The sequence below is a fragment of the Apium graveolens genome, chromosome 4 (genome assembly GCF_009905375.1).
Source record: "Apium graveolens cultivar Ventura chromosome 4, ASM990537v1, whole genome shotgun sequence".
Classification (NCBI taxonomy): Eukaryota; Viridiplantae; Streptophyta; class Magnoliopsida; order Apiales; family Apiaceae; genus Apium; species Apium graveolens.
In genome coordinates this window covers 231,031,577-231,058,425 of record NC_133650.1, presented here as the reverse complement: position 1 = coordinate 231,058,425, position 26,849 = coordinate 231,031,577, and the positions used below count along the sequence as shown (strand labels likewise).

At 35.7% G+C, this 26,849-nt stretch overlaps 2 protein-coding genes across 2 annotated transcripts; both read left to right on the top strand.

Moving 5' to 3' along the window:
• Window positions 1–783: 783 nt before the first annotated feature.
• On the top strand, window positions 784–1,386 carry LOC141719412 (uncharacterized). Its single transcript, XM_074521791.1, has one exon. The coding sequence runs from the start codon at window positions 784–786 to the stop codon at window positions 1,384–1,386; it is 603 nt and encodes a 200-aa protein (XP_074377892.1).
• A 428-nt stretch (window positions 1,387–1,814) lies between these two features.
• LOC141719411 (uncharacterized) lies at window positions 1,815–2,408 on the top strand. The gene has a single exon (XM_074521790.1). The coding sequence runs from the start codon at window positions 1,815–1,817 to the stop codon at window positions 2,406–2,408; it is 594 nt and encodes a 197-aa protein (XP_074377891.1).
• Window positions 2,409–26,849: the final 24,441 nt, after the last annotated feature.

Below are 26,849 nucleotides of genomic sequence, written 5' to 3'. Positions count from 1 at the left end.
ATTTGCCTCCCAAATTAGGGGCAAAAATGGGTTAAATTTACCCTGATCTCTCTTATTTTTAGGATAATGTTATTTTCGGAACAATTTTTTTTTTTATCGTAGATAACCCGTAGCCGCTAACCGGAACATTTTTTTATGAGTAACTTCAAGAGTAAAAAGTTATTAAAAGAATAAAATTACATTCTCAAAAAAAGAAAAAAAAAATTACTTACATATTGATTTTAGGCGCCAATTTTGTCCTTTCAGTAATTTTTCCTCTAGAACTTGAAATGTTGCTCTCTCAAAAAATTCTCTATTTTAATGGAATTAACTTCGTTTCTCTCATGAAATCTTTGTCCTCGTGAATAAATTAGCGTGTTTAATTGTTGGAGCTATCTATTTAATCAATTGTCCTGGATTCATAATATTGTATAAGATATTTTTTGGACTCCTCTAAGAATAAGTTTAACAATATCCTTACATATGACTTGTAAATGCAATAAAAAATAATATTATATTAATTTAGAATGTTATTTCATGTTTTAACTCGGTTTATAATTATGTTTTATTAATAAAAATAATTATATGTTTAAATTATGGTTAGATGAAAGAGAAAGATAAGAAGGTAGAGTTTTGTAAAAAAGGAAGTAAATTATTTTTAAAATCCTGTTTAGCAAAAGAAAAGAAAATCCTAAATTCTAGCTAAGGCATTAATTTAAGATAGTGCTACAAGGGCAGGGTATAGACCCAAAATTGTGTGTGGTTGGTAGGTTCATTTCTGAAGGAAAGGTGGATTTTGTGGCAATGCAACATATCATGCCCGCGTTATGGAAGCCTGGAAGAGGTGTATTCATGAAGGAGTTAGATATGAATCTCTACCTGTTTCAGTTTTATCATGAAGTGGATGTTAAACGGGTAATGGAGGGATGTCCTTGGTCCTTCAACAGACGAGCACTGGTTATGGCACGCCTTAAAGAAAGGGAGAATCCTCGCTGTGTTGATCTAAATTTCTTGGAGCTATGGGTGCAAGTGCATGACCTGAGAATTGGTTTCATATCTGAGAAAATCCTTACAGGTATTGGTAATTATATTGGCAAATTTGTTAAAAGTTGTCCGAGTAATTTTACAGGAGCCTGGAGAGATTACATGAGAATAAGAGTTTCCATTGATTTGTGTATGCCATTAAAGCGACGTATGAAAATCAAAATGACTGGTGATGATTGGTACTGGGTGAATCTTAAGTACGAAAATGTGCCTACGTTCTGTTTTATCTGTGGAATAATTGGACATTCTGATAGATTCTGCAGCAAGCTCTTCGAAGTAGCAGGTGATGACATTGCTAAACCATATGGTTCTTGGATGAGGGCTCCGTTCAGAAATCAAGTCAAACCAATAGGTGCAAGATGACTTCGCAACGGGACAGACATTGGTGAGACAAGTGCAGGAACGGAAAGGAAGGATAACGATGGCACTAATCAAGATCCAAAATCAACTCCAGAAAACATGGAGATAGTTGGGCATGGAGGAAATTCAGGGATTAGCAATATTCAAAATTTGAATTCAGAAGCGGGAAACACTTATGGTAACAATATCGTAACAGATCCTCAGAGAATTTCGGAGCATTTAAATAAGAGGGACACAAATTCTATCGAAATAAAAAAGAGGAGAACAGATGATGGGTTGGATACTAGTAGTAATATGGGCCTCAACAAAAATGTATTTATGGAATCTGAGAGTGCAGAATTAACAGAGGTTCGAGATGGAAGTTTGGATAATAATAACGGGTCAAAAAACGTGTATGTGGCGAGTATCCATGGGGGTGCTCGCCTTCCATCATGAGTATTTTGAGCTGGAATTGCCATGGGCTTGGGACCCCGTGGGCGTTTCAATTCCTAAAGGAGTTTGTTCTCCAAAAGAGACCCGATTTTATCTTTTTAAGTGAAATTTTATGCAAGCAAGTAACAGTTGAGAAGTTTCAGCAGGCTGTAAATTTTGAAGGAAAGATGGTAGTGGAAACTCAAGGTCATAGTGGTGGAATTGCATTGCTGTGGCGATTTCAAAATGAGGTGACTTTGAGAACTTTTAACAAGAATCATATAGACGTTTTTGTGAAGAATAAAGATGGAGATGAATTTAGATTAACTGGTGTGTACGGAGAGCCTGACAGACAGAAAAGGAAAGAGACATGGGATATGATTCGTATGTTATCAAGTATAAACACTGATCCTTGGTGTTTAATTGGTGACATGAATAATGTGCTCTCTCAGGCTGATAAGCAAGGTGGTAGACCTTACCCTCAGTGGTTAATACAGGGTTTTCGTGATGTAATAGAAGATTGTAGCTTAACAGATTTGGACTTGGATGGCTACCCGTTTACTTGGGAGAGGGGAGCTGGAACTGGAGATTGGATAGAAGTGAGACTGGATTGAGCTTTAGTCTCGACTAGTTTTTTGAACATCTTTCCAAATGTCAAGTTGATAAATCTTGAGGTTTCAACATCAGATCATTGCCCTATTCTGTTGGAAATTCATAAGGCAAGCATTGTAATTCAAAAGCGAGTTTTCAGGTTCGAGAACGCTTGGTTAAGGGAGCCTATGTGTCAGAAAATAGTGGAAGATGTTTGGAGTAGTGGTGCGAGTGTTTCTTTTTATGCAAAAATTAAAGAATGCTCAGAAATTCTGTCAAGTTGGGGTCGTGAAATAACAGGAAGCTTTAAGAACAGAATTAATCAGTGCAAGAAGACTATAAAATTATTGAAGGGTAGGCGTGACAGTAACTCGATAGCAGTGTTAAAGGAAGAACAGAAAAAGCTGTCTGAAATTTATACTCAACAAGAAGTCTTTTGGCGCCAAAGATCTAAGCAATTGTGGCTTAGAGAAGGGGACCAAAATAGTAAGTATTTTCATGCTTCGGGGAAGAATAGGTGTTCTATTAATCAAATCAGAAGTCTCAGGAACAATGAAGGCCAAGAGGTAGATTGGAATTCAGGATTGGAGAATGTCATAACAGAGTATTTTTCAACTCTGTTTAAGGCTTCTGTTACAGAGTGGAGCGAAGTGGTCCAGGGCATGAACAATAAGGTTACCGCAGAACAGAATGAATTCTTGCTGAGTCCCGTGACAGAGATCGAAGTTAAGAGAGCTTTGTTTCATATGCATCCGGACAAAAGTCCAGGTCCAGATGGTATGACACCTGGGTTTTATCAGAAGTATTGGGGTGTGGTCAGTAAGGACGTGGTGAGTGTGGTTAGACGATTTTTTGACACTGAAATAGTGGATGAGCAGCTGGTGCATACTAATATAGCTTTAATCCCAAAGAAAAAGAATCCACAGGTAATGACAGATATTCGACCAATCTCTCTTTGTAATGTGATTTACAAAGTTATTTCGAAGGTATTGGCGAATAGACTTAAAAGCATTATTGATTTTGTCATTTCTGATAATCAGAGCGCCTTTATACCTGGGAGACTCATAACGGACAATGTTATGATAGCTCATGAGCTAATGCACTTTATGAAAAGAAAGTCTACAGGTAAACAAGGTTGGATGGCCCTCAAGGTGGACATGAGTAAGGCTTATGATCGTGTTGAATGGGGATTCCTTGCAGCTGTTTTGGCTAGGCTGGGTTTTGATCCAAAAGTTATAAGATTATACATGGCATGCATATCCTCAGTAACTTATCAAATAGCTCATGCTGGAAGAGTTTTTGGTTCGATTACACCATCACGAGGCATCAGACAGGGTGACCCTCTTTCTTCATATCTATTTTTAATATGCATTGAAGGTCTCACTTCTTTTATTCAACGGTATGAAAGCAGAGGTATGATACAAGGAATTAAGGTAGCTCGAACTGCCCCATCTGTTACTCATATGTTATTTGCAGATGATTGCTATATCTTCTGTAAAGCAAATGTAGATTGTGCCAAACAAGTTCAAACAATGCTCAGTGTTTTTGAAAGGGCATCGGGGCAGCAAGTTAATATTGATAAGTCCTCTGTCATTTTTAGTCGAAATGTTTGTGCTTCTTTGAAAGAGGATTTCTGTTACCAGTTGGGATTTAGGGAGGCAAGTGAAAATAGTACGTATTTGGGTATCCCCTGCTTTTTACACAGGAAAAAAACTGCAGTATTCGGGTACATTAAGGAGAGATTGCAAGATAGACTATAGGGCTATGATAAGAAAAATCTGTCAAAGGGAGGCAAGGAAATTTTGATCAAAACAGTCGCACAAACTTTGCCTAACTACACTATGAGTGTTTTTCTTCTACCTGTGGAGACGTGTAAAGAACTGGAAAGGTCTATGTGTAAGTATTGGTGGAGAACAAACTCATCCAAGGAGAGGTCGATTCACTAGATGTCATGGGAAAGATTGGGTTTGAGAAAAAGCGAAGGTGGAATGGGCTTTCGAAATGTTAGAGATTTTAACGTCGCTTTGCTTGGTAAACAGGCCTGGAGATTACTAGTTCACCCAAATAAACTGGTATCTCAAATCTTTAAGGCCAGATATTATCCATCAGATTCCTTTCTCACAGCTCAAATAGGCAGCAATCCAAGTTATGTTTGGAGAAGTGTGTTTGAAGCCCAGAGTCTAATCAAGCAAGGTTGTTCTTGCCGTGTTGGAGATGGACAATCTTTATTCATCAAGGATGTCCCTTGGCTTCCAGATGTTAATGATCCATACGTTCAGACTAACAGTGAGGCTCTCCTGCATCAAAAGGTGTCTTCTCTTATGGTTATAGGTGACAGGCAATGGGATGTAGACCTGATCAATGACATGTTTAATGACAGAGATGCTAATCTTATCTTTTCCATCCCTCTGGGTGACGAGATTGAAGATAATTGGTATTGGAGACATGAAAAAATGGGCACTTACTCAGTCAAAAGTGCTTATGCAGTTCTTCAAAATGCAAAGAGGGGTATCCAGGAAGACAACTCAGGCTTTTGGAGAAAATTGTGGAATCTAAAGTTACCACCAAAAGTTAAAACTTTCTTGTGGAGAGCTGTGAATAACTGTCTGCCTACTAAAGATTTGCTGCATGCTAAACATGTTCGTGTTAATAATGTTTGCCCAGTTTGTAATAATGCAGCAGAGTCAATATTGTACACGTTGGTTTTGTGTCCGTTTGCAGAGAATTGCTGGCAGTCAGTTGCTCTCCCATCTATACGCAATGATCTTCAAACGTTTGGAGATTGGCTTCACACAGTCTTCGAACATAGCACCAAGGAAAAAATCATATCTGCAGTAATGGTTTGTTGGATGTTGTGGAAAAATCGCAATGATTTGGTGTGGAATCAAAAGTGTCTAGATGCTTCAGAAGTGGTTTCGTCGGCATTATCTGTCCTTAATCAGTGGCAATTCATCCAAGACAAAACTTCCGATGCCTCTTTAGGGTTTATGACACCTGAAGATGGTCGAGTAGCTTGGCAAGCTCCAACGTATGACAGAATTAAGGTTAATACTGACACAGCAATTTTCAGTAGTCTGCACAGATACAGCCATGCCCAGGTTGTTCGAGATCATAATGGTGCGTTAGTCGAAGCAATGTCCAGGTGCAATCCAGGTATTGTATCTCCAGATTTGGCTGAGGCAATGGGGATTCGCGAAGCTCTTAGTTGGGTAAAAAAGGAGCAAAATCAAGATGTTATCGTCGAAACGGACTGCCTAGCAGTGGTTCAATGGATTCGTAGCTCTTTTGTTGCTCTTTCATACTTGGGGAGAGTAATTAATCAATGTCGAGAGCTTTTACTAGGCTTGAAAAATCAAAATGTGATGTTAAGATTTGTAAAACGATCTGCAAATAACGTAGCTCACTATCTAGCGAGTTATAGTTCTTCTTTAGCCGATCGTAGGTGGAGGAAGGAAAAATACCCATCCGGGTTCCTTTCTATTTTATGTAATGATTTGATTCAATAAAATCATTTTCTTTTGTGGTAAAAAAAAAGATAGTGCTACACTTCTCCGAGCAAATGAATTGTGTAATCAACGACGAAGCGTGTGGATGGTTTGGATGGTTTAGTTTGGGGCTGACAATGGCTATATCGTATTCGCATCCGCAATTATCGGATTCGAATACGGATAATATCTGTTTTATTTCAGATACGGATAATATCCGTTTTTTCTCGGATACGAATGCGGATATTTCGAACGAATATCGGATTTTTTGAATTTTTTTGTTGCCCCTACCGTTTTGACAATGATTATAGAACATTTTCTATGATTAAAATACAAATAATATATTTACATATGTATAAAGTATGTATATAATTATATAAAATTTGTATAAACGTAGTATTTAATATATTTACACACACTATAAACTAAAAAAATAAATTTTAAATTACATATAATTATATATTTATATAATTTAAATATCATATATGTATTTAGTTTCGGATTCGAATATCCCGAATTCGGATACGGATAATATCCGCTTTTTCTCGGATAAGGATAATATCCGCTTTTTCTCGGATACGGATGCGGATTTTTTGGACGAATATCGGATTTTCCGAATTTTTTTGACAGGCCTAGTTTAGTTTGTTTTAATAAAGTTCGGAGCTAACTAAGACTCCGTTTAGCATTGTTGTTAAAAACTGCTGTGTTGTGAGAAAAAATGCTGGTGAAAAAAGTGCTGTCAGGAAAATTAGATGACTGTTTGGTAATATTTTCTTAATTTATGCATATTTTGAGATATAATAAAAATAATATTTTTGGGAGGATTTGATGGTGAAACTAATAGAAACTGATAGCTACTTTCTGTAAAAACTGAAAATAACTTTTTCGAAAAATATGGGGGACATACTTTTGCTAACAAACCAAAAATGATTTTCCAGACAACAGTTTTTAAAATTTACCAAACACCTGTCTGACAGCTTTTCAGCAAAAAACTGTTGAAACTGTCTGCAACAGCAATACCAAACAGGGCCTAAGTGATTTGAATTAGAGTGATGTGTCGGATTATAAATGATTTATATTATGTTATCTCATGTGTTAGATATGAATACAACACAGAGGGGGGGTGAATGTGTTTTGGCTTAAATGTTTACTTTTTGATCGACTTTGGCTTTAGTAGTTGGTTGTTATCAATGATTTGGTAGAATAGATGTTAAACATAAATAACAATGCAAATATTTAAAACAAAGATCTTTAAAACTCACTTAATTTTATATTAAAAATCAAGTAGTGTTTTGCTACAAAATCTCTAAGTTCTTGGTTTAGAACTTAGCTTCTTTCTTGAGAGAGAATACAAGATTTTCTATCTAAATTTCTACTACTGACTAAGGACCAGTGTTAACTTTATAACTCAGTTAACTGCTGGTTTACACAGTGTGTAATAAGACATGCTATTAGCTTTTCTAAACTGTCACTTGTCATTTCTATTTATAGAAAAACAGATCTTCCATTTCTGGCTTAGCATATCTTTAGCATCCCGTGATCACTTTAATCTTCCTTTGTCAGTTAATCTTTACCATTAATCTTGCACATCTCTCAAGCTGCTTTTTGTAGACTTGTCAATCCAGCTGTGTGAATTGTTTGTTGATTTACAACCTTGGATATTGAGCTGTTCTGCAATTCTGTACTTAGAGAAATTTCTTTACTTCGAGATCTCCAATTAAGCTGTAGAGAACTCGACATCTCGATAGGCATGTTGGCTTGTCGATCTCTCTGAAACTTCATTGTTGACTTGACTTATCGACAACTCTGAATTCTCTAGTGAATTTTGGTTTATCGATAACTCAGAGTTCTCTAATGGACTTTGGATTATCGATAACTCAGAGTTCTCTAATGAATGTATACTTGTCGATATCTCTGAGTTCTCGAATGGGTATCTGACTTGTCAATATCTCCAATAACATTTCCTGAGTTCTCGATAGACAATTCCTCAGTTCTTGATAGGTCTTTCTGAGTTCTCGAATGACTTCTCTATAACACTAATTCTGTGACTTGTAGAGATCTTGACTTCGAATGTTTTTCACCAAACAGAATTATTCAACTCCAAGCTTCTTCAAAATTCTTCTGAGGCATGACCTTCTTGATCTTCTTCCAGATAGAATTCTTAGGCTTGACACTGTTTAGGGAAAAATGCTCCAGTCTGCTCCATTTACATTTTACAGACATTAGATGTTACAAGTATAAATTACAGATTAAGGTTACAATATAACTTACTTAGGGTTGGCCCCAAGCTTAACTGATTGCTTATGACATTGTCAGCATCAGTAATCTTTGACATCATCTATTATATAATTGATTGCTAATGACATTGTCAGCATCAGTAATCTTTGACACCATCTATTATATAACTGATTGCTAATGACATTGTTAGTATCAGTAATCTTTGACATCATCCATTATATATTACAATCTCACCCAACTTGTTCATTATGAAATTATGCACAAGTTATGATTGATGATGTCAAAATTTTATGTAAATGCAGAACCCAAGAACCCAATTTTCCCATCTGATCTTCTTTTGTGAGTTGCATTTAGATTAATTCTTCCTTCTCCCCCTATCAAGAAAAGAATATTATAATCTGGCAGCATCCATAAGTTGTTTTGGCATTTAGTTATATTCTCCCCCTTTTTGACATTATCTTCAAGAAGAAATATCCAGCTAGATGCACATTGTTCAAGCTTTTGTCAATGCTCATGTAGAACACTATCAGCAGCTTCAAGTTTTAGTGAAGTCTGTAGTGATGAGTTTACCAAGTAGATTAGAATAGGAAAAACCTAAGCTCTCTGATCTTTTGAATAAGTAGTCTCACTACTTCTCACTGCACTAGTCTCATGACTTTTAAGAGTCAGAGTTACCTCACAAGGATTTCTAAATCCAGACACTAATTCTACCTTTCCTTTTTCCAGGAAGGATCTTGCCTCTCTTATTCTCTGTTTTTCACTCAATCTTTTCTCTTATCCTCACATAAAAGGCTCAAATGTTGTTTGTCCTACAGAAATAAGAGGTGGATGAGAAGAGTTAGTCTGTGATCATATGATTAGAGGAAGACCATATAGGGCTAATCATACTCATTTCACCAAAAAAATGCATAAGCATCTATGACTAGGGTCACAGTTTGACTCACAGATTGCTCTATGGTTGTGACAGTGTGTTGTCCTCCACTTGTAGTGGGAACCTCCAATTAAATTGGAGGGGATTTGACTGGGTTACTGCCATGTGCACCAGCCTCAAACCCTTGTGTGTCTTGCAACACACTGGCACTTGAATGTGCTAAGATTGCCCTTCTTATGACATTGTCATAGGCAATTGTTCTTCTAGCTTTGACTGGTAAGACAGCTTCTGCTAGAGTTATGAGGGGAGTTGTTCCTTCTTGAGGAACCTCCAATTGAATTGGAGAGGATTTAGATAGCTCCCCCTCAGGAGTACTACCCTCAAACCTTCCAGTCTGTGAAGACTGTTTTGCACATGAAGGTGCATAAGGAATACTCATGAAATATTCAGTAAACTGATAAATTTTCATGTTTGGTGGATTCTTTTCTCAAACAACAAAACAATCTGAAGAACATCATGAAATTGATGTCCTTTTGTAAAACAGGGGGCTTTTGAGAGTCACCTGAGTAGGATTGTGTTTGAGTTTGTGTTTGTGTTGCTGCATTTGGTTTTGAAATGTTGTAGCTGCAGTTTTAGCACTAATACCTGTGAATTGATTATTTGAATTCCATGTTGATGTCTTGTATTAGACCTGTAATGCATTGAACAAATGTATATTTTTGGAGTTTCATTAGACAAATACATTGTAAGATATTTTAGTTGCAAGCATTATTGCAGAGAAGACAAAATTTAATATAGATATAAGCACATAGTAATTATTACACAAACAAGAGATTGCAAGACAAGAATCAGAACTTTCATTAAAAATGGAAACATAGTACATTAAGACATAGATTTAACAAGTAAATCCTAATCCTAACTACTCTAGTTTAGACTCCTTCTTCTCGGCCTCCAACCTCCTTGCCCTGCGCTGGTAAGCTCTGGACATGGAGTGTGCAAGAGAGATGATCCTCTCCTGCAACTCTAAAGCAACAAGGCGTTGTTGCTCAGCCACCCTTGCACGTCTCTCCATCTCCAGAGAGACTTCCTCTTCAAAAAAAAGAATGCTGATTTGATCATTCCACGAGAGTTCGTAAAAGACCTCAAGTGGAATATCAAAGGGGTTATAAACAACCCCCTTGAGACGGACACGAAGTCCGATAGGATCAAAATAAACTAGGTCATAATCCAAATGATGGACCGGTTGGTAAACTCCATGAATAAGTCTGTAAAAGACTGGGGCTTCCATTGGAGTGAGAGAGAGAGAGATGAACAGGAGGTGAGTTTGAAAGTAGATGTTTATTGAGAATAGGAGAGTGATGAATGATAAAGAGTGAAGCGTTTTAATTTATAGAGGGAGTAAAGATAGAAACCAAGAGACTCTTGAGTTGCCCGAATAATAAGAGTAATAATCACATAAGCATACTTGACAGTTAGAAATGACTAGTTACTATTCCCCATGCAAGTACTCAAAAATATTAGTTTACTTTAAAGAGTGACTATTCCCCATGCAAATAAGCACGTACTCCCTACACAAAAAGTAACTCATCCTATCAGCATTTAGTCAAATAAATTAACCACTATCAGCATACTCAAAATAACACAAATAATGTACTAGTCTACTAATGTAATAACCCCCAAAATTTTCAACTTTTTGTAACCCTTGTGAATAGTGTTTTAGCTGAATGAGAAAACTTTTCATGCCACACTATGTAGGGGTTCTATTATGGATATTCTGAGATTTTATGAGTACTCTATGTGGTATAAAAGTGTATGTAAAGATCGTCAGAATCCAATTCCGAACACTTGGATTTTTCCCGGAAATCCACTAGATACGGAAAGAATTGAGTATAAGGTAGCAGGATAAAAAGGATTTAAATTAAAGGATTATAATAGAGGATCATAAAAAGGAATATAATGTATTGAGAAAGGTTAAGGGAACCTAAGTAATAAGATCCCGGGTATGATCCTTCAAACGATAAACGAGAACGAAAGTTAAGTGAACCGTATAACAGATCAGCGGTCATTAGGCAAACAATTAGGAAGTTAATCAAAGGGATTAGAGAGAGTGATGTCACCCAACCAATGAGAAGAGGACAAGGAGGGAAAGATGACATCACCACATGACATGGGCATGACATGGGAAGGAAGGAGATGTGGTGGCTTTTTAACCACACAAAATCAAGGGCAACAAGGTAATTAACTAAATCAAACACAAAACCAATCAACCAAGCCAAGCAAATCACTTTCATCAAAATCAAAAAAAAAGAAACCAAGGCATTGTTCTTCATGCTCTCGGCTTTTACTATTGCAAAAGGGCAAGAAATTCAAAATCAAAGATCCAAGCTTCCTAAATTGGTAAGATAATTCCCTAATCATCTTTATGCTTAGTTAGGGATATATCATGAGTTTAAGTCATCAATTCCTTCTCAATCTTCTTCATTTAATCAAAGAAGAAGACAATGAATAGTGTTTTCAAGTTTTTAACTTGAAATTTTTCTTGATTTCCTTGAAGATCCAAGCATTCCTAAGACTTCTCAAAGCTTCTTAAGGCTTCCTAGCTCCTCCCACCACTTCAAGGAAGGTATATCATCTCCAAACCCTAGATTCCTATGTATTATAAGATGATTTTGATTAGTATGGTGATATTGTAGCTTGATGTTTGTGATTTAGAGTTTGGGATTGAAATGGTATTGAATCGGATTGGTAAATCTTGTTGTTTTGGTTAAAAGAATGTAGTATAGTTAAATTCAAGCTTAGGCATAAGTATGAATGTTAAAATTGAATTGGTTGGGGTTGTTATGATGTGATAAGGATGGATGTTGGTTGTATGTTGGATTTGAGGTTGAATTGGGTTAGTTTTGAATGGTTTTAAATTGGGAAATCGCGTAAACATAGCCGTCGTAACGTCCGATTTTCTTTAGGCTGTTTTTGTGCATAACATTAGGACCCGAGAACCCCCTGCTAGATTATGACCATTGCCATGTCTAGATAGCTCGTGTTACGAGCTTCGTTTTGATATGTAGTTCGTTCGATTCCGATGCACGATATAGGAGAAACGACCGTTTCAAGTAACGGCGTTTCGCGAACGAAACTTTTCCCCTCGCCTTACTTTGAAACATAGGTTAAAGACCAAAAAGGGTTAATTAATGTATGAAACATTTATGGTAAGTGTGTTAGACAGTTGGTAAGACACTCACGAAGGAATCGCCTTAAAACTCGTAAAGGTTAAATTATTAAAAATGGTGGAGCCGAGGGTACTCGAGTGACGTAAGAGAATCAGTAAGCGCAAAACGAGCGTTAGAGTCTGAGTTGGTTAGAGTATAGATTTACAAGTGACTTTGGTTTAATTCCAACTTACTTGTTGTTTATAGGTTACCAGACTCGTCCCGAGCCATTCGTAACCCCCAGTCGCTCAGGCATGTTTTCTACCCGTTATACTGTTGTTGTGATGTATATGTGTATATGCATGATCTTGTGATAAATGCATATTTTTTATTAGCAAATTTTGCGATATATTGGAGCATGCTGATATGGTATATATGCATGTCTGTTTCGTAATCTGGTTATCTATTTGTTGATTTCAATGCTTATAGTTGCATAATACCTATGCTAGAAATAAGCAAGTGGTTGCGTATACCCTTAGTATAGGGGATAAAAGGTGAACATATTTCCAAACCGGGAGTCGATATTCCCGAGTATATTATATATATATATTTATATATATATATGGATATAGTTTTTTAAAACTATTAATCGAATAAGGTTTATTCGATAACTTTTATTTTATTTAATAAATATTATTACGAATATTCATTCGAGGGCTTATGACTCCTTTTATTTTATTTAATGAATATTATTACGAATATTCATTCGAGGGCTTATGACTCCTTTTATTTTATTTAATGAATATTATTACGAATATTCATTCGAGGGCTTATGACTCCTTTTATTTTATTTATTGAATATTATTTGAATATTCATTCGAGGGCTTATGACTCAGTTTATATTATTTAATGAATATTATTTGAATATTCATTTGAGGATCTATGACTCCGATTATTTGCTGAGATATATTCTTTATTTTATTAAAGAATAAGGTGTCGATAATCAAACTTATCTTGATTATTCAAATAAAGATAGTACTTTCGTATAAGAATATCTTTGGTTATTTAATACTCATTTCAAGTATAAATTTTACAACTTCTACCTCAATTATTTGTATAAAGATTATTCTTTATGGGAATATTATTTGAATAATAATATTCAGATATTTTCTAATATACTGGGGACTGATTTACTTCATTAAATCAGCTTTACTCCAAACACTCTTTAAAGTGTTTTCGAGTCTTCAAAATAATTTTTAAAAGTTAGAGCGGATCCCAAAACTCATTTTTATATTTAAGATCTTCCTTTTTAAGGGGATTTAAATACTCGCTCAAAACCTGAGGGATCCGGCTCTGTGGTGTATTTTATATTCGCAACAAGGTTGCAGTTTTGGTAAATGAATTGATTACTTACCCAACGTTCGGGAAGTAAGTCCATCTATTGAGTCGGCATAAGCAACATGGGCTCAGTGGGCGTCCATGATAGTGTAAGTGACTCAGTGGGAGTCCATCAAATGCATAAGTGGCTGAGTGGCAGTCCAGCATAAGGTCCTATTGCGACCAGGGTGATGACCAGTGGGGAATTCGTCCATCTACTAGTAGAAAATGTTACTTATTGGTATCTTTGCCTGATCAGCAAGATATCAGGTTTATGCCAAAATTCTTTCCTTTCCAAATTTATTGGATATTGCAATTCTGTTCATACTTTACATGACAGAGGTTTTCAGGAAATGTATATATATTTATAGGTGTATATATATGTCGGGACTTAATGAAGTATCTCGTAACTTCATTATTTATAATGACATTCAAAGATTGAATCTATTCAAATCTTGTCTTGTAGTCTCATCTATGTGATGAACTTTTGAAACTGATTATAACTTGAACGGTGGTAGTTCAAGTAGTATTTGGGAAAGATATAAGTATATTGGGGTATCTTGTAACTTCATCTTTTAAACTTATATCTAATTAATAATTGTCTTATGAATGACAAAGATTTTCAGAAAAACGTTGAGACAAGGTTAGATATATGAGGTCACCTTGCAACGATATATTTTTATACAGTTATACACTGGGACTTTGTGTATATTATGCATGGAAGAGGACTTCCAATATTTTGAAAAGTATATATGTATATATATAAATACTGAATATTTTGCGACTTCATCGCATTAAGATATCAACTTGGTTCATTTCTTTTGACCAAGACTTTCACGAGTATTATGAGTAGGCTTATATATTGTTAATCATTATACATATTATTTTGGTGGGCTTGTTGCTCACCCTTGCTTTCTTCTTTCATCACACAACATCAGATAGATAAGATGAACAGGACCAAGCTCCCAATTCGCAAGTGGATAGGAAACGTTCCGCAGCTTTCTGGAAGCGTTGAGGCCGCTGTAGCTGAGGTAGAAATTACCAATAGGCTAAGTTTTCAACTAATAATGTACCAGATTTATGTATATTTATGAATTGTAATAATGGCAAAGAAATGTAAATCTATTCATAAACCTTTTTAAGGTGTATTGACATATAATTGTGGAATAAAACGACTTGTGATTATTTTTTTGGATATTCATCTCTGTGACTATAACTTATGGTGTGTGTATTTATTGTGGGGTCACAGTACAGAGTAGTTGATTGTGTATTAAGATTGGGTGTTATTAAGGGAAATGGAACTCGTGACAACCCGGATCCCCGACCCCGGATTTGGGGGTGTTACAGAAGTGGTATCAGAGCTAAGCGTTATAAACCTCAGAGATGATGTGACGTTAAGATAATAAGTTCACTAATATAATAAGAACTCTTGCCAAGTTCATAGTCGGACTACCTAATATAGTACTGACAGTTAAAACCCTTATGGGAACCCTTATAAATATTGTGATAGTAGCGTAGTTCGTTATCGTATATGGTAGCGGGACTCCGAACCCTGAGGTTGAGAAGTGACAGCACGATGATGTTTTATTACTAATTGGAGATCAGATTGTGGATCCGATAGAGCGTCCTAACGCAGGACCGGATGATGTTTATATTGAGGATGTAATGGTTGAGGATGTTGTCCTAGATGGGATTGTTGCTGAGGAGGATCTCGTGGAAGATCCTAACAAGAATGAATGAAGGACCATTGAGGAATTGATGACCATGGTTAGGGAAACTACCAGAGGTAGGATTGGCCGGTCACTACCGGAGGTTCGTTCAAGTTTGTAAAGATAGTAGCCCCTTTGAAGCGGCTTACTCGTAAGACTAAGAAGTTTGAATGGACAGAGAAATACGAGAAAAGATTTTAACAACTAAAGCAAAGGTTGGTGGCGACCCATATGTTGACGTTGCCGGATGAAAAAGGAGATTTTGTGAATTGTAGTGACACTTCGCATAAGGAATTAGGGTGCTTCTTATACAGCACAGCAAGGTAATCGTGTACGCGTCAAGATAATTAAGGGAATATAAAATTCGATATCCCCACCTATGAGCTTGGGCTCATGGCAATAGTTTTGCCCTAAAGATTGGAGGCACTACTTGTATGGAGAGAAGTGCGAGAATTACCTAAGCCATAAGTGCTCTAGTACATTTTCACGCAGAAAAGAGCTCAACATGTGCCGAATGAGGTGGTTAGAGCTAATCAAGGATTACGATTATGAGATTCTTTATTATTCGGGGAAAGCCAATGTGGTGGCTGATGCCCTTAGTAAAAAGGAGAGACTCAAGATGATAATGTCTTTGAGAGAGTTATAGGAGATTTTGAGAAGATGGAAATAGAAGTGAAGGTAACCGGAGCCGGTACCGAAAAGCTGTTTGAGATTGCAATAGAGACCGAATTATTGGAAAAGAGCATATTGTGCCAGAAAAAGGTGATGAATGAAGGCAGAGAGCCAACAAATAAATATGAGATTAATACCGAGAAAGATGATAAGGGGATAATGAGGTATTCCTATAGAATTTGGGTTCCGAAAGTTCAAGAGCTTAAGGTTGAGAACTTAGATGAGAGCCATAGTTTGAGGAATAGGATTTAGGGCAAACCCTGAATGTGATAGTCAGGGAGGTTGCCATCAAGAAAGAAAGAACCCATAACATAATAGAGTGGAAAACAAGGTTTTTAATGTATAAGATAACCCCGATTATGGGAGAAGGTTGAAACATTTCATACTAAGGAAACAGAAAGTCGAGTAAGGAAAGGAGACCCGAGACGGTACTCTTATACGGCAATTTATGGACCTGTCTAGATAGAACTTAGACTATTATCCCCAACCACCACCTTGAGGAAACAATGCGATAGGAAATTCTTTCAGGACCTTTAAGTCTCTAAGCTCTCAGAGTTCCAAGGAACAGGTTGACCTAGTCGAGGCAAGAGCCTGGCTAAAGGAAATAGATGAATCATTTGAGATTCTGAATGATTGACGAACCACAAAAGACTGTTTTTGTCACTTACCCTCCTAAGAGAGAGACCACCCGCTGGTGAAAGACCAAGGAAGGCACGGAGCAAGAGATTATAATAAACTGATTTAAGTTCAGTCAATTGTTTTCGGGAAAGTAATTCCCAAAGATAAGGAGATAGTGTAAAAGCTTTAGAGCCAGAACAAAGGCAGATGAGTATGATGAATTATGAATCTAAGATGTAAAAGTTGTTAAGATTCGTTCTGAGGACACGAATCCAGAATGACGGGATGTTTGAAATCAATGCTTATATTGTGTTGGTTCATGAAATAATGATAAGAGAAAGGAAAATAAAAAGAAATTAAAGTGGAAAGGAATATAACGGCAATAGAGTTTGAGGAATGATAAGGGAGTTGGGTATGAGGAAACCCTAAAGACTCGTAGAAATAGAAATAGAAGAGTATGTAATCGTCAGGATGACGGTGATTCACCATGAGTTAAAATTGATGGTTGAGGGCATAAGAGATACATATATTTTATCCCCTGTAAGTTGGGAAGATTCGAGGAAACCTTGAGATAATTCGAAGGATAAATAATGAGACGCGGATAGACTGAGGAGACAAGAAAGTAAGAAATTAAGAAAATTGGATGAAGGAAGTGACCTTCAAGAAGGTGAAGTGTAAGACCGGTGGCATGATACCCAGAAAGGGAGACGCCAGATATGAAAGATATCCCAACATTGAGGTGACTGTTGAGATAAACAACAAAAGTAAATAAGGAATTATTAAGAAGAAGTTCACGTTGAACATGACCAATATCTTCCAGAACATCCTTGTTATCGTTACCAGATTAGGCAAGAAAAGTGGATAACCGTTGTTATCTTTTAGAGGCCATTTTGATTAACCTCATTTTGTATACAGATGTTATTGTGAAATTAGGCATATACTATCGAGGTGGAAATGATTGAATAAGACACCCTTATCAGGGATATATGACTTGATTTATCCATGGAAGGATGCAGGTACCTTTTAAAGGTGGAATTAAGAATAGAACATCGGTAACTTAAAATGAATCCTAGGGGAATGCATAAAGGTTGGCATTTCACCCTTAATAGGGACAGTATGAGTTTTGACAGTATGATTTGGAAAGGATTAAGGTAATAACGACCTTTAAGGATCAGTGGAGAAATTTTTCAGAAGTATATAGACAATGGTTTTAGTATTAGTAAATGGTATTTTGATATGCCCTGTATCTAGGGAATACAGGAGGAACGATTCAAGGATAACCTTAGAGGTTTTACAAGGAGAAAGGTAATATTCAAAGTTCTCGAGAATAGAAATGTTGATAAAGGAAATGTGTCGTAATTATAATGATGCCAAGTGGGGCACGTGTTACACCACGAGAAAGTATGGATCGAACCAGTAATGGTCGAAATTGTTCAGGGCAATTAGGACTTACGATAAAAGATGTCCTAAGTATGATTGAGAGTCAGTCGTGACAGTGATTAACCTCTAAAGACTGAGGCAATAACTTATGGAAAAATGGTGATATTTTTTTTACTTATCAGATTTTAAGGAAAACATCTTCACATAAGCTGTGATTAAAATGAGGTAGAAAATTATTTGGAGGTGGTTAAAATGACATTGACTGTAAGGAAATTTTACTATCAGGAAAGGCCAAAGAGGTGGCCGACACTTTAAAGGTAAGAGGATAATTATAGGCGCTTGTGCCAAAAGAATACAGTGATGATGGTTAAAGCTGTGAAGGTTGTATTATGGTTTGGAAGATTGACATTCCTTCTGATGACTGTGCAATACCCAATTGTAATAGTAGTTGGTAAAGGTTTAATTCGTGTAATCGCCATGAACGGGCTATCTATCTTAGAAGGTCCTATCCTGAGATAAGCCAGGTTCATGTTTCAAAAAGGACTAGACGAACCTTTGAGTAAGTCTTCTATTTAAGGCATATGATTTAGAATGGTATTAACCTGCTATCGTTGCTTTGATTGAAACTCTTCTGCAATTTTATCTGCTTCATGTCATGTATGTATGTCAGGATCAGGAGTGTTCTTCATGAATCATGAATGGTGATTATGTTACCTCCTTAGAAGGATTTGATACGAGATGTATGGACTCTGTATGGTTAGCTATCAAGACTTCAGGGAAAATGAATGACTACAGTGGGTCAGTGGTGGACCATAGTAAGGCAGCAATGATTCTGCGAGTGGTGAGCTGATTACAACCGTGAGAGTTGTATTTGAATGGTTGTTGAGATTGAGTACCACTAAGCGGGTCGTGGTAGTGTATAAGTTATCATTGATAGACTAATTAAGTAGAGTATCTACCTATAGAATATTTATTCTTTCTTATCAATAGAGAGTCGTATTATTATACGAGGAAGGTTACGGTGCAAGCATAGAATTCAAGTAACGATGATGTCTAAAATGAGATCCCAGATTCAATTTTCGATATCGAGGGAGTTTCAAAGGTGATTGTGTATAAGCTCAAGGAAGAGCCTGGGTCCATAGAATGATGGACGGAATAGCAAAAATATTTAGGCATGTGAAATACGATGTTATAATACTTGATGTTGATATAAATACATATATGTTTTGTTCTCCTATGACAAACCTCTATAGTTCAGAGGTAGATTCCAAGCCAGATATTTTATGGCAATAAATTTTTTTTTGTATATACAATTCTCTTATGTTCGTTCTTTTCTCTTCTTTTCATTTCATGTAAGCTGAGAAGAACAACCCTTCCAGAAGGGGAGGTATTGCCGAATGACTATCTATCTGTGTGATAGAAGCTTAGTAGGATACCATCTATTATTTAATTGCTTGTCAAGTACTAAAGGCTGGCCACCTTCTGTACTAACTATGCGATATAACAAGTGTTCATGATCATAGTGATCTCTCAATAAATTCCTTTACTTCTATATGATTGATCAAACTTTGGGAAATAAAAACAGCTGAGAAAGGAGTAATAAAGTTGTGGTAGTATTCGGAATGGAAACACATTCGTGATACTAAGGTTGATGTGGTTATTAAAAGGTTATAGAACGCTAACGAGCAAAAGTATAACCAGTATAAGATTAGGAATGGAAGGTGATAGCGATTACGAACTGGAAAAGAATGGGTATTGAGAAGCAAAAGCTATAATGTTAGAAGCTATGATGAGAGTCTGTGCAATAGACTTGAAAGAATTTGGAATGATCACTTAACGCGGATTAAGTTATCTTACGACAATAGATCATATGTTAGTATCGAGGTATCGCCTTATGAGATCCTTGAGGGAAGACAATGTCGATCTCCCTTATGTTAGGATGAAGTTGTAGAGCGCAAGATGCTCGGACCCGCAGTAGTCCAAAGGACCAAGGATATAATAGATCTAATCAGAGGACGGCTGGTAGTAGCCCAAGATGGACATAAGAAGTATATTGAATTGACACGCAAGGACAAAGAATAGGAAGTAGGGGACCTAGTGTTATTATAGGTATTCCCTTGGAAAGGAAGGATGAGGTTCGGAAAGAAATGAAAGCTAAGTCCACGAATTGTTGGACCCTTGGATATATTGAGACATATTGGGAAGTTAGCATACGAGCTAGCCCTAACCCCGAACATGTAGCAAGTTCGTAACGTGTTTCACGTATCAATGTTAAGGAAGTGTAATTCAGATGCCAGATAAATAGGGGCATATGAGCGCATAGACATGCAACCCGATGTAACCTATATGGAGCAACCAGGAAGGGTTATAGAGTGAAAAGGAACAAGTGCTTAGGGGAAGGATTATCAAACTAGGCAGAGTTTGGTGGCAAGACCATAATAGGGGAAAATTTACTCGAGAGTTAGAAAGTGTAATGCTAAGAGGGTATCCCTATTCATTTTCTATTTGATTCCGGGACGGAATCCTTTTAAGGAGGGGAGACTGTAATAACCCCCAAAATTTTCAACTTTTTGTAACCCTTGTGAATAGTGTTTTAGCTGAATGAGAAAATTTTTCATGCCACACTATGTAGGGGTTCTATTATGGATTCTGAGATTTTATTAGTACTCTATGTGGTATATAAGTGTATGTAAAGATCGTCAGAATCCAATTCTGAACACTTGGATTTTTCCCGAAAATCCACTAGATACGGAAAGAATTGAGTATAAGGTAGCAGGATAAAAAGGATTTAAATTAAAGGATTATAATAGAGGATCATAAAAAGGAATATAATGTATTGAGAAAGGTTAAGGGAACCTAAGTAATAAGATCCCGGGTATGATCCTTCAAACGATAAACGAGAACGAAAGTTAAGCGAACCGTATAACAGATCAGCGGTCATTAGAAAAACAATTAGGAAGTTAATCAAAGGGAATAGAGAGAGTGATGTCACCCAACCAATGAGAAGAGGACAAGGAGGGAAAGATGACATCACCACATGACATGGGCATGACATGGGAAGGAAGGAGATGTGGTGGCTTTTTAACCACACAAAATCAAGGGCAACAAGGTAATTAACTAAATCAAACACAAAACCAATCAACCAAGCCAAGCAAATCACTTTCATCAAAATCAAAAAAAAAGAAACCAAGGCATTGTTCCTCATGCTCTCGGCTTTTACTATTGCAAAAGGGCAAGAAATTCAAAATCAAAGATCCAAGCTTCCTAAATTGGTAAGATAATTCCCTAATCATCTTTATGCTTAGTTAGGGCTATATCATGAGTTTAAGCCATCAATTCCTTCTCAATCTTCTTCATTTAATCAAAGAAGAAGACAATGAATAGTGTTTTCAAGTTTTTAACTTGAAATTTTTCTTGATTTCCTTGAAGATCCAAGCATTCCTAAGACTTCTCAAAGCTTCTTAAGGCTTCCTAGCTCCTCCCACCACTTCAAGGAAGGTATATCATCTCCAAACCCTAGATTCCTATGTATTATAAGATGATTTTGATTAGTAGGGTTATATTGTAGCTTGATGTTTGTGATTTAGAGTTTGGGATTGAAATGGTATTGAATCGGATTGGTAAATCTTGTTGTTTTGGTTAAAAGAATGTAGTATAGTTAAATTCAAGCTTAGGCATAAGTATGAATGTTAAAATTGAATTGGTTGGGGTTGTTATGATGTGATAAGGATGGATGTTGGTTGTATGTTGGATTTGAGGTTGAATTGGGTTGGTTTTGAATGGTTTTAAATTGGGAAATCGCGTAAACATAGCCGTCGTAACGTCCGATTTTCTTTAGGCTGTTTTTGTGCATAACATTAGGACCCGAGAACCCCCTTCTAGATTATGACCATTGCCATGTCTAGATAGCTCGTGTTACGAGCTTCGTTTTGATATATAGTTCGTTCGATTCTGATGCACGGTTTAGGAGAAACGACCGTTTCAAGTAACGGCGTTTCGCGAACAAAACTTTTCCCCTCGCCTTACTTTGAAACATAGGTTAAAGACCAAAAAGGGTTAATTAATGTATGAAACATTTATGGTAAGTGTGTTAGACAGTTGGTAAGACACTCGCGAAAGAATCGCCTTAAAACTCGTAAAGGTTAAATTATTAAAAATGGTGGAGCCGAGGGTACTCGAGTGACGTAAGAGAATCAGTAAGCGCAAAACGAGCGTTAGAGTCTGAGTTGGTTAGAGTATAGATTTACAAGTGACTTTGGTTTAATTCCAACTTACTTGTTGTTTATAGGTTACCAGACTCGTCCCGAGCCATTCGTAACCCCCAGTCGCTCAGGCAAGTTTTCTACCCGTTATACTGTTGTTATGATGTATATGTGTATATGCATGATCTTGTGATAAATGCATATTTGTTATTAGCAAATTTTGCGATATATTGGAGCATGCTGATATGGTATATATGCATGTCTGTTTCGTAATCTGGTTATCTATCTGTTGATTTCAATGCTTATAGTTGCATAATACCTATGCTAGAAATAAGCAAGTGGTTGCGTATACCCTTAGTATAGGGGATAAAAGGTGAACATATTTCTAAACCGGGAGTCGATATTCCCGAGTATATTATATATATATATATATATATTTACATATATATATATGGATATAGTTTTTTAAAACTATTAATCGAATAAGGTTTATTCGATAACTTTTATTTTATTTAATGAATATTATTATGAATATTCATTCGAGGGCTTATGACTCCTTTTATTTTATTTAATGAATATTATTACGAATATTCATTCGAGGGCTTATGACTCCTTTTATTTTATTTAATGAATATTATTACGAATATTCATTCGAGGGCTTATGACTCCTTTTATTTTATTTATTGAATATTATTTGAATATTCATTCGAGGGCTTATGACTCAGTTTATATTATTTAATGAATATTATTTGAATATTCATTTGAGGATCTATGACTCTGATTATTTGCTGAGATATATTCTTTATTTTATTAAAGAATAAGGTGTCGATAATCAAACTTATCTTGATTATTCAAATAAAGATAGTACTTTCGTATAAGTATATCTTTGGTTATTTAATACTCATTTCAAGTATAAATTTTACAACTTCTACCTCAATTATTTGTATAAAGATTATTCTTTATGGGAATATTATTTGAATAATAATATTCAGATATTTTCTAATATACTGGGGACTGATTTACTTCATTAAATCAGCTTTACTCCAAACACTCTTTAAAGTGTTTTCGAGTCTTCAAAATGATTTTTAAAAGTTAGAGCGGATCCCAAAACTCATTTTTATATTTAAGATCTTCCTTTTTAAGGGGATTTAAATACTCGCTCAAAACCTGAGGGATCCGGCTCTGTGGTGTATTTTATATTCGCAACAAGGTTGCAGTTTTGGTAAATGAATTGATTACTTACCCAACGTTCGGGAAGTAAGTCCATCTATTGAGTCGGCATAAGCAACATGGGCTCAGTGGGCGTCCATGATAGTGTAAGTGGCTCAGTGGGAGTCCATCAAATGCATAAGTGGCTGAGTGGCAGTCCAGCATAAGGTCCTATTGCGACCAGGATGATGACTAGTGGGGAATTCGTCCATCTACTAGTAGAAAAGGTTACTTATTGGTATCTTTGCCTGATCAGCAAGATATCAGGTTTATGCCAAAATTCTTTCCTTTTCAAATTTATTGGATATTGCAATTCTGTTCATACTTTACATGACAGAGGTTTTCAGGAAATGTATATATATATAGGTGTATATATATGTCGGGACTTAATGAAGTATCTCGTAACTTCATTATTTATAATGATATTCAAAGATTGAATCTATTCAAATCTTGTCTTGTAGTCTCATCTATGTTATGAACTTTTGAAACTGATTATAACTTGAACGGTGGTAGTTCAAGTAGTATTTGGGAAAGATATAAGTATATTGGGGTATCTTGTAACTTCTTCTTTTAAACTTATATCTAATTAATAATTGTCTTATGAATGACAAAGATTTTCAGAAAAACGTTGAGACAAGGTTAGATATATGAGGTCACCTTGCAACGATATATTTTTATACAGTTATACACTGGGACTTTATGTATATTATGCATGGAAGAGGACTTCCAATATTTTGAAAAGTATATATGTATATATATAAATACTGAATATTTTGCGACTTCATCGCATTAAGATATCAACTTGGTTCATTTCTTTTGACCAAGACTTTCACGAGTATTATGAGTAGGCTTATATATTGTTAATCATTATACATATTATTTTGGTGGGCTTGCTGCTCACCCTTGCTTTCTTCTTTCATCACACAATATCAGATAGATAAGATGAACAGGACCAAGCTCCCAATTCGCAAGCGGATAGGAAACGTTCCGCAGCTTTCTGGAAGCGTTGAGGCCGCTGTAGCTGAGATAGAAATTACCAATAGGCTAAGTTTTCAACTAATAATGTACCAGATTTATGTATATTTATGAATTGTAATAATGGCAAAGAAATGTAAATCTATTCATAAACCTTTTTAAGGTGTATTGACATATGATTGTGGAATAAAACGACTTGTGATTATTTTTTTGGATATTCATCTCTGAGACTATAACTTGTGGTGTGTGTGTTTATTGTGGGGTCACAGTACAGAGTAGTTGATTGTGTATTAAGATTGGGTGTTATTAAGGGAAATGGAACTCGTGACAACCCGGATCCCCGACCCCGGATTTGCGGGTGTTACAACTAACATTGGACTAACCTATTTTCACGTAAACAAGAAATCATATAAGCATGTAAATGTGTCAATAAGTCAGAGAAATTAGAGACAAAGTATGTCAAAAGTATTTTTATGAACAGAATTTAAGAATTAAATTTGTTCAGTTTTTCATACTTTTTGCTTCTTTTGATATGTTATTTATTAAGTTCATATACTGAAGATATGAAGTAATAAATATTCAGTTTACTTAGAATTTTAAAAAATTCCAAGTTCAAATTAATCGAGAAGTCTGGGTATTTATAAAAAAAAGTAAAATACTTATCGAGTAGTCAAATAAACGGTTGATATTAAACTTATCGAGAAGTAATTTTGAATTTGAAAAAGATACATTCGATAAGTCATTTTATTAATTCTTTTCGAGAACTAAGAAATGATTATTCAAGAACTCTAACTCTGATAAATGCCCAGTTTGTCCGAAATGGACTAAAAATGATTCTAATTTATTTGAAGTGAATCAAATTTAAATCATAATAAATTTTCCAAAAGTATTTTTCTTAAATAATTCATTAAATTAAATTATTTTAGTTCTGAGTTATTGATAAATCTCAAAATATCCTTGTCGAGAACTCTGTGAATTAACACTATTAGAGAACTCTACATGGTCTTATCGATAAGTCATGATAGAGCTTATCGAGAAGTCATTCGAGAAGTCTGTAAATAGACTTATCGAGGACTCACTCGAGAACTCTAGAGTGACTTGTCGATAAGTCATTTTGACTTATCGAGAACTCAGTTCTCTATAACTTTGAGTACTGTTATTATGCCTTGTGTTAATTTTACACATTTAAGATGTAAATTCACAACTAAGCAGTTTACTTAGAATTTGAAATATTCTAAGTTAATTTTTGAATTTTAAAAAAAAATATACAGAGATTCTGAAATATTTATAATTCATATATCAGTTAATTTCCAATTAAATCAAACTAGGTTGATTTATTAGAAATTAATCTGCTGCAACACATTAGCTGAGTTCTTGCCTTAGGATGAAGAATTGAGCATTCCAATTTCACTCACAAGTCTAGTGAAGGTTGCTTCATCCAAAGGTTTAGTAAAAATATCAGCTAATTGTTTCTCTGTTGGAACAAAAATGAGCTCAATGGTACCATTTGCAGCATATTCCCTGATAAAATGGTACCTAACATCAATGTGCTTTGTTCTAGAATGATTAACTGGATTAGCTACTATAGATATGGCGCTAGTATTATCACACATAATAGGAATTTTGTGTAACACTAGACCATAGTCCATTAGTTGATTTCTAATCCAAAGCACCTGAGCACAACAACTTCCAGAAGCTATATATTCAGCTTTAGCTGTGGAAGTTGACACAGATTGTTGTTTCTTACTATACCAGGATACAAGTCTTTGACCAAGAAATTGACAGCTTCCACTAGTACTTTTCCTATCAACCCTGCATCCAGCAAAATCTGCATCTGTGTATCCAACAGCTTCATAACTAGTTCCCTTAGGATACCATAATCCCAAGTTTGGAGTTCCCTTTAAGTATCTGAAAATCCTTTTCACATCCATCAAATGTGATTCCTTTGGATTGGCTTGAAATCTAGCACATAGACATGTAGCAAACATGATGTCTAGTCTACTAGCAGTCAAATAAAGCAATGATCCAATCATCCCTCTGTAGCTTGAAATATCCACACTCTTGCCTTTCTTGTCTTCATCCAATTTGGTTGTAGTAGACATTGGTGTAGATGCAGGCGAGCTATCCACCATACCAAATTTCTTCAATAAGTCATTCACATATTTGGTTTGGCTGATGAAAATACCATCACTTCTTTGACTAACTTGAAGGCCAAGGAAGTAACTCAATTCTCCCATCATGCTCATTTCATACTCACTCTGCATTAGCCTAGAGAATCTTTGATAAAGCTTTTCATTTGTAGATCCAAAGATGATATCATCCACATAGATTTGAACTAGGATCATATCTTCACCATGCTTCTTGTAGAAGAGAGTCTTATCAATAGTACCTCTGGTAAAACCATGTTTGACTAGAAATTCTGACAGTGTGTCATACCAGGCTCTAGGTGCCTGTTTCAATCCATATAGAGCCTTGAGTAATTTGTAAACAAAGTTAGGAAATTCTGGATTTTCAAAGCCAGGTGGTTGTTGCACATAAACTTCTTCTTCTAGTTCACCATTAAGAAAAGCACTCTTGACATC